Source organism: Berghia stephanieae, chromosome 2, assembly GCF_034508935.2.
Source record: "Berghia stephanieae isolate SIO BIC M18660-M18661 chromosome 2, UCSD_Bste_1.3, whole genome shotgun sequence".
In the NCBI taxonomy this organism is placed as follows: Eukaryota; Metazoa; Mollusca; class Gastropoda; order Nudibranchia; family Aeolidiidae; genus Berghia; species Berghia stephanieae.
Window position 1 is genome coordinate 16,564,629 of NC_088361.1, and position 13,804 is coordinate 16,578,432.

Consider the following 13,804-nt stretch of genomic DNA (forward strand, 5'->3'; position numbering starts at 1 on the left):
TATATTACAAAACTAGATTTAAGTACCTTATTTTCTTCTTGAAGCCTCAAAAGTTCGGAGGTACCTGAGAAAAGAAAAAAAAAAAAGAAAATAAAAGAAGAGTCACTTAAATTGCATGAAAGAGCAAACAAAATTGTGCACCTTATTTTAAAAGTAGGCAAGAAAACAGCTAGAAAATTACATCTCAGATAACACGGCACACAAAATGGGATACATTCACAGGTTAAAAATTTGTGAGATCAAATGTCTTTTTGATGTTTATAAAGTTTAAAAGATTTAGGGGCCTCGCGGGTGCAAATGGGATCAGTTTGGGTGAAAATTATCAATCTTTGAAGGTGACTCTTTTTGATCAATTTATTCAATCCTTATTTCCTTTCAACCCATATTTTTGCTGAATGAATAGTTTAAAACAGCCAAAAAATGAAATTCAAAACTCCTACCCAACATTATTGGGCTCAAAATTTGATAAATATTGTGTTTTTCTCAAAACTGTTATCTAATCACCATTAACCTTTTTTTAAAAAATTGTAATTCTAGAGCAAGGAAATTTGGAACAAAAATAGCTGATATGTTACTACAAAAAGCCGGCTACTTTGATTTTGTTTTTGTTGAATTGTTTTAAGGTAAAAATCATTTTTTCTTTAAATGTTGCCAAACAAGTGAGAAAATTTTATTCACATTTCTAAAAAGAAAAATTTTTTAAAAGCCTTTGAGAGTAAATATTTTTAAAATTAAGTAGCCAGCTATTTACAACTATTCTTAACTTTCACATAACTTTAAAAATCAAACTCGAAGAAGTATTAATAAAATGGTGGAGTCCTAAAAAATTTGTTTATTTTCCGAGTTGGCAGCCATTTTCATGGCAACGAAGAGATTTTCAATTATTTTATTACCATTTTTTTTTTTAAGATGTATAAACACCATTAATTTTATCAAATAGTTCAAATTAAGGATTTTTTGTATTTTTAGTATCGGGGCCCCAATAAATAACGAGAAGAGATTTAAGAAAATTTTTAACAATCAAAAACCATTGTCTACTACATTATATAATATATTATTCCTTAATCATTCTTTTCTCTTCTGTCCCCATTTCTTCCAGCCTACAGGACATTGATATTCTGAATGAAATAAAGGGATGTGACAATCAGTTGAAAACTTGCACTTGAGCTTTTGTATAGCGCAATATCCACTAAACATGCTCAAAGCGCTTTACAAGGGGTCCCTGACCAACAGCTACATGTAACATGTAGAACGAGACACGACGCCTGTTAGGCGATATTACAAATTTTTTTCCGACAGAGGCAATGCTGTTAATTTTACATTTAACACCTGAGTACGGTGAGAGAATGTGAATAAAGAGCCTTATCCAAGGACTCAACTATGCACTGAGCATGGCTTGAACCCAGGACCTTCCGATACGAAAGCAAGTGTCATACGACAAGACCACATAACTGCAAAAAGTTAGAGTAGCTATGCAATTTCAGTTCAATTGAGCTACCATTATTGTTATCATTTTTAAATGTGATTTTGTGTGCGTTTATTAATATTAACACATGCAGAGCATCAAAAAGTGACAGTTATCATACATACCGACACCTACAGTTGCTATCTGTGATGAGAGAGCAATCTGAGGAATACGAGGGGAATGATGAGAAAGTCGCTTTTATTGATACTACAGATCTCTCAGAAAGATAAAGGACATGATTAAATATAATCAGTAATACACCCATTAAAATATTTTATTTTGTATTTTTTTACATCTTATATTTTTTTAATATTTTATTTAATGACAACAATAAATATATTTTAGAATAGATTTGAACTGAAACATTTTTTTACTAAATTCAACAAAATAAGGCTTTATGAAGAGATGAATTAATGATGTCGAGGCCAGCTCTGAATATACCTCTATCTGTGAAGTCCAACACAGAATAATTGTAACACTTTAATGAGATGAAGATAAACCAAATATAAGATAAAGCAACGTCACTGGTAAAGAAAGAATCCTTTCAAAATTGAATCATAATATAGTCTCTTAGTTATACCATTTAAAGAAACATGAGTAGAAATACAACTCTAACAAAAAAAAACATGGTAATAGGGCAGAGAAGCTGTGACAACAAATCGTCTACTCTTCCGGTTCCAACTTCCCTGGAAGTGTGTATGTATCCAGTTCTTTGGAGGAATAATAATGACTAATAATAGTGTTACATGCTAAATCATAAGGTTGGCATCAAGGGACGCAAAAAGAGGGAAGTTGGATGATCTTTATTGAGGACGACCATTTATTTAGACTAGAAAATAAGATATCATCACTCTGATGGTACATCAGAATATGAATTACACAATGTAAGCATCTAGTTATCCAGAAGACTGGTTTAACACTTCCAGTGAGATTGGAGCCCGTCTTTTGACATCACTCGTTCCCTGTTGTTCTGTCTATCTACCTTTTCTGCTTCCATTTTGTCGATTTCATCTTTGGAATGTACCAATGCATCATTTTTTTCCTGAAGTAGTTTGGTATTGTTTTCTTTCAGACTCTGTCGAAGTTAAAAAGAGGTTACATGTTTTCCATGAAAAAAAGAAAATGCAAAATTGTTTTAAAAAAACATATTGAATGATACACAATATTTCATGGCTTCGGTGTTACTTGGCAAAAAGCAAAAATACAATCATTTGTCTTGGTGGAGCCAAATATATGATAATAATAATGTGTAAAGTCTAACTAAAATACAACTATCAAAATTGAATCAAATTGAGACATAGAAACAGTCAATATCTATGGGCCAAGGTTATAATTATTGGGGCTGGTATATAATGAAGTTGCAGATAAATCACTAACAGAATCAACACCAGAATTTAGTAATTTCAGCCTCTATAATAAATCAATATGCAGATAACAAATTAAAATGCTGAACTTTTATTTGGTTCTATTTTCATCGGTTGAGGTTTGTAATTGACAGCATGCTTAATTTGATGAAACTGCACAACCAACTGGCATTTTAAAATTGTTACATAAAACTATTTCTAATATTTACAGGTCAATTTTGTCACTCTGTTTATTATCCAATTTCCATATAGAAGAATTCATCTTTTTAAAAAATTTAACCATTGTGAGGATGAGGTAAATTGAGACAGCATTTTCATCAAAAAAGTAATATTTTATAAAGTGTTCGTTACATGGCATTTCATGTAACGAAAATGCTGGTGCCATCAAACTGCTGAATCGGTTATCATTATGCCAATCAAGTCTTTCAGCTCTCACTGTCACTATGAGTAAATGACTGATTTTTTTTTTCTTTTAAAGGTACAGAAAGGTATTGGAAAATTATGCAAAAACAATGAATATCTTGTTCCGACACTCCATTAGGTATAGGATTCAAAATAATAAATATGAGTGTGATCAGTTAGAAATTTTTTAATTGGTACCTGTTGAAAGTATGGAGAATATACTAGTCTCTCTTTTATTTATTTATTTATTTTTGGCTAATTCTCTTGTCCTATTGTTCGATCACATCATGCAGAAGTTGTGAAGAGATTATGATGCATTTGTTTTACAAAAACGCTTATATAATTCATCTTTGAATATTGATATGATTGAACAGTTGTTGATCGATAAGCTGACAAAACAATTTAGCAGATGGTTGATTGATTGAAGATTTCAAGAAGTCACCCGCACAAAATGTTGAGGAGAAATTAAAAGATTCCTCTATAAACTAGCCTCAAGGCAGAATTTGGAATGGATTTCTGCACAATTGACATAGACCAGTTTGAAAGGCTGTGAAAAATAATTTCAACTCGAAAGTGTAAAGGTACTTCACAAGCATTAGATTCAAAGATCTTTAAATATGCCTTTAAAATATAACTACATATTTTTTCAGCTAAATAAGGGATTCTGTTTCAAACTACAGAAGGACATTAGCAAAGGTCCTTGACAAACCTCAATTTCTTCCTTGGCCTTCTCGTCTTTTGAAGACATTTCACGATGATAATTTTGGATCATTTGCTGAAAAACGACTAATCTGTCTTGGAACTTTTCACGATACTTCAAAACAAAAGCCATGAATTGTTTCTGGAAGAAAAAAAAAAATAAGATAAAGAAAAAAACAAAACATAAGCACGTTATAAGACTTTCGAATTCAGAGGTGGCAACATTTGCTCTTTCACTTTACCTCTATATCGACTTTGAAAGACTTTTTATATGAAAACAAGATGTTCCTCACAAACTTTAATATAATTATAAAGCGCAATATTCACTTAACATGCTCAAAGCGCTTTACATGGGGTCCCTGGCCAAGAGTAACATTTAAAATTTAGGATGGGACATGGCGCCTATTAGGCGATATTACATTTTTTTTTTTCAGACAGAGACAACGCTGTTAACAGCCAGGTGCTCATTTTACACCTGTGTACAGTGAGAGAATGCAAGTAAAGAGCCTTCTCCAAGGATTCAACTACGCTCCGAGTGAGGCTCGAACCAAGAACTTTCTGATCCAAAAGCGAGTGTCATACCACTAGACCACATAGCTGCCTAAACATTCATCCAAAGGCACATTTTCTTGTCACCCACAAACCAGCAAAACTTTTTAAAATAAAATCTATTCAGATGACATTGTAAATAGTTTTCATAAAAGTTAAAATCGTCTTTTCAAATAGGAAGAATCCATTTTTTAAAAATTACATAAATAAATAAATAAACAAAAACATCTCTCCATAGGTTAAAAAAAAGGAAGAAAATTGAAAGAAACAGAAGACCAAGACTTTATTTTAAAACCCAACCTGTGATTCTCCCTCCAAGGATCTGTAGTGAGCTTCCATATCATGAACAATTCTTATATGGTTGTCTTTCATGGTCTTCATATCATCAGTAATCCGAGCTATGCATCCCTTTGCATACAAGTATGGAATGTATGCATTCTGCTCTTGAGAGTTGGATTTAATGCTTATCGTATCTGATGATGGAAATACATGGATTTATCTTTGTTGTGAATGAAAGTTATTGTATTCAAGTATCGTAACTTGTATTGTCCATCTAATGAAGTATCATTCACAACTAGCATCTGTTTGCTATGAACTGGCTATCTTGTTGATGAAGTTATGTATCAAGTACGAATTGTATTTCCATTATGAAGTCATCACAACTAGCTGTTCTACTGGCTAACTTGTGTATTCGCATCACGTCTCGTACACATCTTATGTTATGTTGTTTAATAAATGTTCTTTACTGTAACAATTTGGTTTGTTGATTCTTGGAATAACACGTCTTATCAATTAATGACCTTAGAATAAAACAATTATTTTTTTCCCCTAATCAAGCAGGAATTCAACCTGTGTTCAAATAGTCATCGCTTATTCAAAAACATACACCTTAAAAGTTGTTGATAACATAAAAAACTTGATATATTGGTTTCGAATGTATCATTTACACTCATTATATCATGCAAAATAACAAAATGATTCATAGGATAGAAAGCTGTTAACATCAGTTGCATTTAGAAAATGCTTCTCATGTCTTAATGTATTTAATTGTATAATATTCTTGAACTCATTATTGTCATTAGATACTGAAAGAGAGTAAAGGTGAATCAGCTCACATCTACTCAGTGTTGCTCTTTGCTAAAATTAAAAACAAAAATCAAAAGTTTTTCTTGTAAAGACCATATTACATGTTTATGAAATATTTCCTGCAAAGTTTCTATTCATCAAATGGTAATACCCTCAAATCATAGAAAAGGATGCACTTCTACCCAGCTTCCCCTTAACTGTTGCCTTTAAACAACTAATACATTCATCTCTTAACAAATCAACCCACCAATACCAACCAAGTTCAGCCAGATGATTTGAAAACGCTGGTTTTCAGCTTTAGCCAGAAAAATGGCATCCCTGACCTACTGCAGAACTCGAGTTGAGTGTTTTTCGGATTAAAATCCAATTTTCATTAATGTGTTTTGAAAAACCTTGATATAGGCATATCCGCAAAGGATGGAATATAATATAACAATATTGAATTTTCTTCTTGATTTGCATTTGGTTACTTCCAATTTACTTATCTTTCCAATTATGTTGTGTTGGAAAAAAAAAAGTATATATACACACAATAAAATGTAATAAATAAATTTCCTTTATTCATCCCAAATAGGAAATTTGTCTTTAGGGTCTATTCCAGGGGAAGACTGGAATAACCCAGACATCAGCTGCAGTGTAGCGCCGCAAAGTGAACTAGGGCGAGGTGACTTGCTCAAGGCCACACAAAACGAGGCGGGAAGTCAAAATCAGTAAATTTTGGATATAAATCAAAGACCGTACCGCTGAGCCAAGCTCAAATATATATCTATATATTTGAAATTATATGTTGAGTTAAATTAACTACTACTACCACGACTAGTACTACTCTTATTCCTATTATTATTGTAACAACTACTACTGTAATAATAATAATAATAATAATAATAATAATAATAATAATAATAATAATAATAATAATAATAATAATAATAATAATAATAATAATAACAATAACAATAGGGCTCTCCAATATTTGCTTTTCACAGTTAAAAACGAAAGTTCAAATGAAATATACTATAGAAACAATAAATGAGGATGAAAATAATCTTTTCTTTTATTTATTTTGCTTTTCAAAGGATTTTGAATTGAACTATATAACTCATGATTAATATTTCTACATACCAATCTGTGTGCCAGCTTTCGTATTTAAGGATTTGCTGCCCTGCGAAGCTCGTGAGACTGAAAATTAAATGAATGAAAACTTTTGAATGATATTCACATTAGCAGTGGAAGGGCAATTTTAAGAATAAAATACCAATAAGCTAACGTTAGAGCTGTCAGCCCCGCCTTTATAATTCTCTGAATCCCTGTCCTCCTCCCCCACCCCCTCCACCTCTCTCTCTCTCTCTCTCTCTCTCTCTCTCTCTCTCTCTCTCTCTCTCTCTCTCTCTCTCTCTCTCTCTCTCTCTTTCTAACTGAAACGTACATATTATCACCTGCAAGAAAATAATAATTAAAATAAAACAAAACGAACTGCAATAGTCTTAGCTTACATCAACATTTCATGTTTCTTCAGACAAACACAATTAATTATTTGATTTTTTACAGAGGTGATCAAAACACATCTTAAAAAATCAATTTTAAAAAGTAAATAATTACATAAATAAGCTGAAAATGATATATAAAATTTAACTTTAAAACGAGAATCTGCAATAGTTCCGTGCATCTTGCTGAGTGCAAATGAATCTTTTAAATGACAATCCCCGTCTACCTTTCCCCATGTTAGAATGTAGTTCCAGACAAATTATAAAAGGGCAAGTTAATAAGTCAGAAATGAAAGGAAAAAGAATGCTGTATAAAACTTACCTGGCCTTTTGTTGTCTTCTTCATTATCAGTCCATGCCTCTATTAAAAAAAAATTATAATAAAAAGAAACAAAACAATAGGTTTAGAAGTTAATTTAAATGTTAAATTTCAGAACTGTTGTTCTGGCAACATTCCTGTATCATGCTCTTTTTCCTCTGTCTTTATATACTTCTCTTTGTAAAATTACGTTGAAGAGCTACCCATAAATAATGCATTTATATTTTTTTGTAAACTTTTTCCCATTCGTATGAAGGCAATTTTTTTTTTCTTTTGACTGATTAAAAACCTACCAGTTGGCAGCAGGACAAAATCTAGGGCAAGATGACTAAATCAAGGGTACACAAAACCACGTTTGTACCAAAGATCAAATAAGCAGAAACTCATGAAGGTGTACCACACTGCCTATGTTTTACCTAGATGGTGGCTTACTTTTTTAATTTCAAACAGCCAAAGATTATTTAGCATGCACAACTGTATATGTTGCACAGTAGACCAGAATATTTTTCCTCAATCTCTAATAAGACTGAGCTCAAGATCAGTTCAACACAAACATATTAAAAAAAAAAAAAAAAATGAAAAGAAAAGATAAGAAAAAGGAAGTGGCCAATTGCATTTTACCAATATTTTGGAGGACAAAAATAAAACGCAAAAAAAAAACCCAAGAGCTTTTCGTATGTTCGTTCTGATGATCTAAAGCCTTTTGTTTCGGAAGCTCTAACCATACCTCCCTAGACCTAGATATCATATCTTCAGTGCACAAAACTAAATCAAACAGTTTTCTTATTGCTTCATTAAATATTGGTTTCTCTGGATAGCAAAGCTTCAAGTATGTGTTCATCTCATATCATTGTGAAAATGCTCAAAAGCAAATTTTGTCGAGTATATAAAAATTAAAAAAAAATAATAATAAGCTTCTCATTTTGATAACAATGAACATTAGTGTCAACTACTGATTAAATTTCAATATTGGGAAATCACATGGCTTTCCTTTCTTTATGAATGTTTTTTAAAGGTAATGGTTGTGCGGTTGTGTGGTCTTGTGGAATGACACTCGCTTTTGGATCGGAAGGTCCTGGGTTCGAGCCTCATTCGGTGCATAGTTGAGTCCTTGGAAAAGGCTCTTTACTCACATTCTCTCACCGTACTCAGGTGTAAAATGAGTACTTGGCCATTAACAGCGTTGTCAGAAAAAAATTGTAATATCCCCTTACAGACGTCATGTCTCGTTCTACATGTTACGTGTTGCTGTTGGCTAGGAACCTTTTGTAAAGCGCTTTAAGCACTTTTAGTGGATATTGTGCTATATAAAAAGCTCAAGTTTAAAAAAAATGAAATATGCCTTCTTAAAAAGAACAAAAAGCAAAAGAAGTAAAAACTCAAAGCAAAGAAAAACTACCAGACCCAAACTGAATACAGTACCTGCTGGATTCTGGCACGCTCTCTGGAGAAGCTAAAAAGTGTGCTAGAATCACAGTGTGATGAAAAATGATGCCCATTTTAGGTAACGACATTTATTATGTAGATAGGATTTAATAACCTATCTCCAGAGTGCTATACTGCACAGCAGATAGAATTCAGCATGCCCAAATTCAGCAATCACTGAACCAGATAGTCACTAATATTCTTATGTCGTTTCCTCGAAAATATTCTTTTTTTATATCATGTACTTTTAAATATTGTTGTGTGATGATGTAATTTAAAGCGCCAAGAGCCTCATTGTTGAGGATAACTTGCACTCTATAAGAGTCTACTACTTGACATACTTGACTTGACTTAGATGCCTTTCGCGTCTCGACCGAAAGATCGGGTCGCCTTGGCTGTTTCCAGTATTTCCTGTGTGACGTGTCTCCAATATTGCCGGTCCTCTGCTAGGGTTCTCAGATTTTCAAGGTCCCCTGCCGTTATGAGACTAATGCTTTGTCCAAGTGTTGTGAGGTTTTTGTTTAGGATCACAGGGAGTGTTGTGATCGGTCTTCCTCTGAAAAGGTTCCCGTGTTTTTGGAAATATCCCGACATGGCTTGGTTAGCTGGTATGTTTTTGTCCCTGCGTAGTATGTGACCGAAAAGTTGCCATCGTTGTTGTAAAATGTCAAGGGAGATTGGTCTTTCTTTTGTGATCTTATAGAGTGATTCATTTGAGATCTTTTTTGGGTATTTGATGTCCAGTACCCTTCTTAGCTGTGTGCGATGGAAGGCATCCAGATGTTCTTCTTCGGATTTTGTCAACGCCCAAGTGCCGCAGTTATACAGAAGTACCGGTTTTACAAGAGCACGGTACAGTTTCAGTCTACTATTATTATTATTATTATTATTATTATTATTATTATTATTATTATTATTATTATTATTATTATTATCATTATTATTATTACTATTATTATTATTATTATTATTATTATTATTACTATTATTATTATTATTATTATTATTATCATTATTATTATTATTACTATTATTATTATTACTTTTATTATTATTACTATTATTATTATTGCTTTTATTATTATTACTATTATTATTATTACTTTTATTATTATTACTTTTATTATTATTATTATTATTATTATATTATTATTATTATTATTATTATTATTATTATTATTATTATTACTATATTATTATTATTATTATTATTATTATTATTATTATTATTATTATTATTATTATTATTATTATTATTATTATTATTAATATTATTATTATTACTTTTATTATTATTATTATTATTATTATTATTATTATTATTATTATTATTATTATTATTATTATTATTATTATTAATATTATTATTATTACTTTTATTATTATTATTATTATTATTATTATTATTATTATTATTATTATTATTATTATTATTATTATTATTATTATTATTATTATTATTATTTATAGAAACATCAAACTTTAAAAAACACAGAAATTGTAATCGAAGCAATAAATGAAATGAATACCTTTTACTGAGGCATTAGAGCGCAGTGAGACCACACTGCCAGGATTAGAGAGGTCTTTTGAACCAGAAGCCAAAGGTTCCACTTTATTTTGGGAGAATGGTGAGGAAGATCGTTTCTGCGTTATTTGAGTTGATGCAATGCTAGCCCTCTTAGCTGGGGATGATACAACAGGAGGAGGGCTTGGTGTATCCGACCTCTGTTTCTCACGCCCTGAATCCTTCGTGTTTTCATCGGAAATGTAGCCTGGAAGTTCCTGAAAACAAACATTTAGATGAAACAACATATAAAAAATGCGAAGCAGTTTAGAAAAAAGGTAGACATTGTCTTATATATTGCTTCAAACATTAATGTTCATAAACAATTACATTGTTATATCAAGGAGGAGCTTATGAATTATGATATATAAAACTGATTCTAATTACACCTTGAAAAGTTCATAATAAAGATTGTTTGCACAAATTAAATCAATTCAAATTAATCAACTACACTGTTTAAGGACTTTTGTGCAGTAATATTAATCATGACTACTATTATAGGAGATGAAGAGAATATTATCTACCTCTTCATTATCAACATCCTTGTCTTTGTTTCCGCTCGCACTACCTGAAAAAATAAAAAATAAAATAAAATCATTGAAACCTAAGATACTCGTAATATAGCCTTTTCATATACATAAAAAAAATTCTTCTGTTGAAAAATCAACTTCAATATATGTAACCCAGAAATACTAATAACATCAACTGCATTGATATTTAATAGAGAATTCTGAAATTTAATTTTTCATAATTACAGTCAACATCTGGATAACAACACCCCTGAATAATGACAACCCCTGGATAGTGACATTGACCTCTGGTCCCTATGTCTTTGCTATATGTTAGTAGTAATAAAAAATCCAAAATAGCACCATACATTTGAGTAAAACCACTGTTTAGCGACATTGATATAGCAATAATCGGAGTTGACACAGACGCTTGAGACAAAAAGTTTAGCATAACGTCATCTCATCCTCTTATCCAATAAAAACTCTTCCTTTCCTGTCCTACTGATGGAAACGAGTTTTGTCATTGTTTTTTTTTTGTTTTTTTTCAACAAGACTTTTAGTGTTGGAGTATTTTTGTGGCGAATGTTACGAAAACGACCTTTAGGCACGGTCTCCAATGCACTGACATCTGGCCCTATCATCTGCGAGCAGGCAAAAAATATTACGGACAAGCTTGAAGGATTTTCAAGCGAGCTATGGTTAGCTCAATATATTTAAACAGCAACATGGCCTTTATTGTCTTTAAAATAAAGTTCTGAAAAAATGTGTATGAAACAGCGTCGGGCACATTTTATTAGATCTTTATCTTATACCAGTGCTTGTTCCTAAAATTAATCACTTTCATATTGTCTCTGATGAATCGGCTGAGCACTATTTGCAATTTAAAAAATGACAATACACATCAGAGAGTGAAAGTGAAAGTGTAACTGGTAAAACATTTGTCAACAGAAAATTACATGTTATTCTAAGGTGGTTGGGATGCATCTTATCACAGGCACTGGTATGCGCTCGTATTGTTATACTCAAGGGTCTCACTATGCCTTCTTTTCCCCCTGGATTACGGCATAATTTTCCAGTCCCGGAAGATGTCTTTATCCAGGGATTGCACTGTATTAAGAATATTTCTTCCTCAGATATGTCTAAACACAAATTTAAAGCAACAATTATGCACAAAAATGCAGAAATCTCTAAGAGAGAGAAATAGAGAGAGAGAAAGAGGAAGAGAGAGAGAGAGAGAGATAGAAAGAGAGAGAGAGAGAGAGAGAGAGAGAGAGAGAGAGAGAAAGAGAGATAGAGAGATAGAGAGAGAGAGAGAGACAGAGAGAGACAGAGACAGAGAGAGAGTTCCACACACTAAGGATGGGCCCTAAGGCAGCATGTCTATTAGCAAGTCTGATATCCCAAAGGTTCATTATTGAAATTTAATGGAAATACTCTCAAACCAATGCAAAATTTTGTCCATTACAACAATACTAAATTAAGCCTATATTGCATCCTGTTAAACCAGCTTGCCAACACTACTTACCTGAAATCTGAGGAGTCACTTTTTTTGGTTGAAGATTTTTCTTTTTCTTTATCTTTTCCTTTGAAGCCATTTTATATCAGACCTTGAAAGAGAGTGAGAGAGGGGGAGAAAGTGTGTATTTAAAAAAAAAACATTTTAAAAACCCTGCAATTTGATGGTCTCTAGACATTGATGGATATTCCTTCGCAGAAAACCTGGCACTGGCATTCTCTTTTTTTTTCTTTTTTTTTTTCCGATGATATGCTGGATGTGGGCATGGCAGAGAAACTTACTTTGTGTACTGGAGACTAGGTTGTCACTTTGGCTGATCTCCCCAAAAGAGAAGAATGAGGGAGAGGGACACCAGGGGAGTGTGTGAGAGAAGAGAGAGAGAGAGAGAGAGAGAGAGAGAGAGAGAGAGAGAGAGAGAGAGAGAGAGAGAGAGAGAGAGAAAGAGGGAGAGAGAGAGAGAGAGAGAGAGAGAGAGAGAGAGAGAGAGAGAGAGAGAGGTGTCAGATTGTGACACTTGGAATCGTCCAAAGTTGGAATCAATCAACACAAGAGATGAGTAACATAAAAAAAAACAAAAAAACAAAGTGCAATTTGGACTCGAGTCTGAATAGTCTCCCAAACCCCCTACTAGAACATTATAAAAAAAACAAAGAATACTGGGGATGTAGGAGCTTTCGGAAGGCCTCCCAAAAAATGGCTAGACTAGGACTAAGGGTACCGAAACAAAGTTGGCTAATTTTTTGCCTTGGAACACTTTAAACCATCTGGCCATGGTCTCAGTGGAAACAAAGCAAGATGGTAACAGGGACCTCGCTTCTGTATCAATGCCAATACGTATCTAGATAGCTTCTAGATATCTAGTAAAAATACGTAGCACTGACTAACTGACTAGATAAATAGCGAACTAAGAAGAATAACAAGAAAAGAAAAAAAGTCAAAAATCAAAAGTTAACGAATTGAATAACACGAACGTTGGGGGCAACACTAATAGAAGAACTTAATTATCATCAACTCTAATATTACATTCACCGCTGTAGCAATTCTTAATTTCGAGAAATTAGCGTTAAAGCCTTTCTTCCAGACGGACCTACGTAGAAGGGAGACCAAAGGAAACTAAGGACGCGCCGCCATTTTGATTATAGGTAGGACTTGAAAGGTGTGCAATTCATTGGATTCCAAAAACTTTTAGAACTGTGAAATCTAAATAAAAAATATTAAAGAGCCTAACAAACATTCTTTATACTATAAACATTAAAATCAACGTATTTTAAGTAGCAAAACAGTCATCAGATGCCTACCTCACTAGGCCTACACTAGGCCTCTTACTCTGAGCGCAAAGTAAACAACCCTACAAATTGTTACATTGCGCATGTCCAATGACTTTTGTTATTTTCTAGATCAGTTAAAAACGTTAACTCGATT

At 32.5% G+C, this 13,804-nt stretch overlaps 1 protein-coding gene across 1 annotated transcript in view; it reads right to left on the reverse strand.

Annotated features, from left to right (window-relative positions):
• LOC144964394 (uncharacterized) overlaps window positions 1–13,757 on the reverse strand; it is a 37,991-nt gene extending 24,234 nt beyond the window's left edge. The window contains exons 1-11 of the mRNA XM_078898582.1: window positions 13,681–13,757; window positions 12,392–12,473; window positions 10,882–10,925; window positions 10,323–10,575; window positions 7,372–7,410; window positions 6,688–6,744; window positions 4,780–4,952; window positions 3,941–4,072; window positions 2,448–2,540; window positions 1,591–1,627; window positions 27–64 (exon numbers count right to left, since the gene is read on the reverse strand). Of these exons, the coding sequence (XP_078754708.1) occupies window positions 27–64; window positions 1,591–1,627; window positions 2,448–2,540; window positions 3,941–4,072; window positions 4,780–4,952; window positions 6,688–6,744; window positions 7,372–7,410; window positions 10,323–10,575; window positions 10,882–10,925; window positions 12,392–12,461 (936 nt within the window). The 5' untranslated portion in view covers window positions 12,462–12,473; window positions 13,681–13,757. The remainder of the gene's footprint in view (window positions 1–26; window positions 65–1,590; window positions 1,628–2,447; window positions 2,541–3,940; window positions 4,073–4,779; window positions 4,953–6,687; window positions 6,745–7,371; window positions 7,411–10,322; window positions 10,576–10,881; window positions 10,926–12,391; window positions 12,474–13,680) is intronic.
• Window positions 13,758–13,804: the final 47 nt, after the last annotated feature.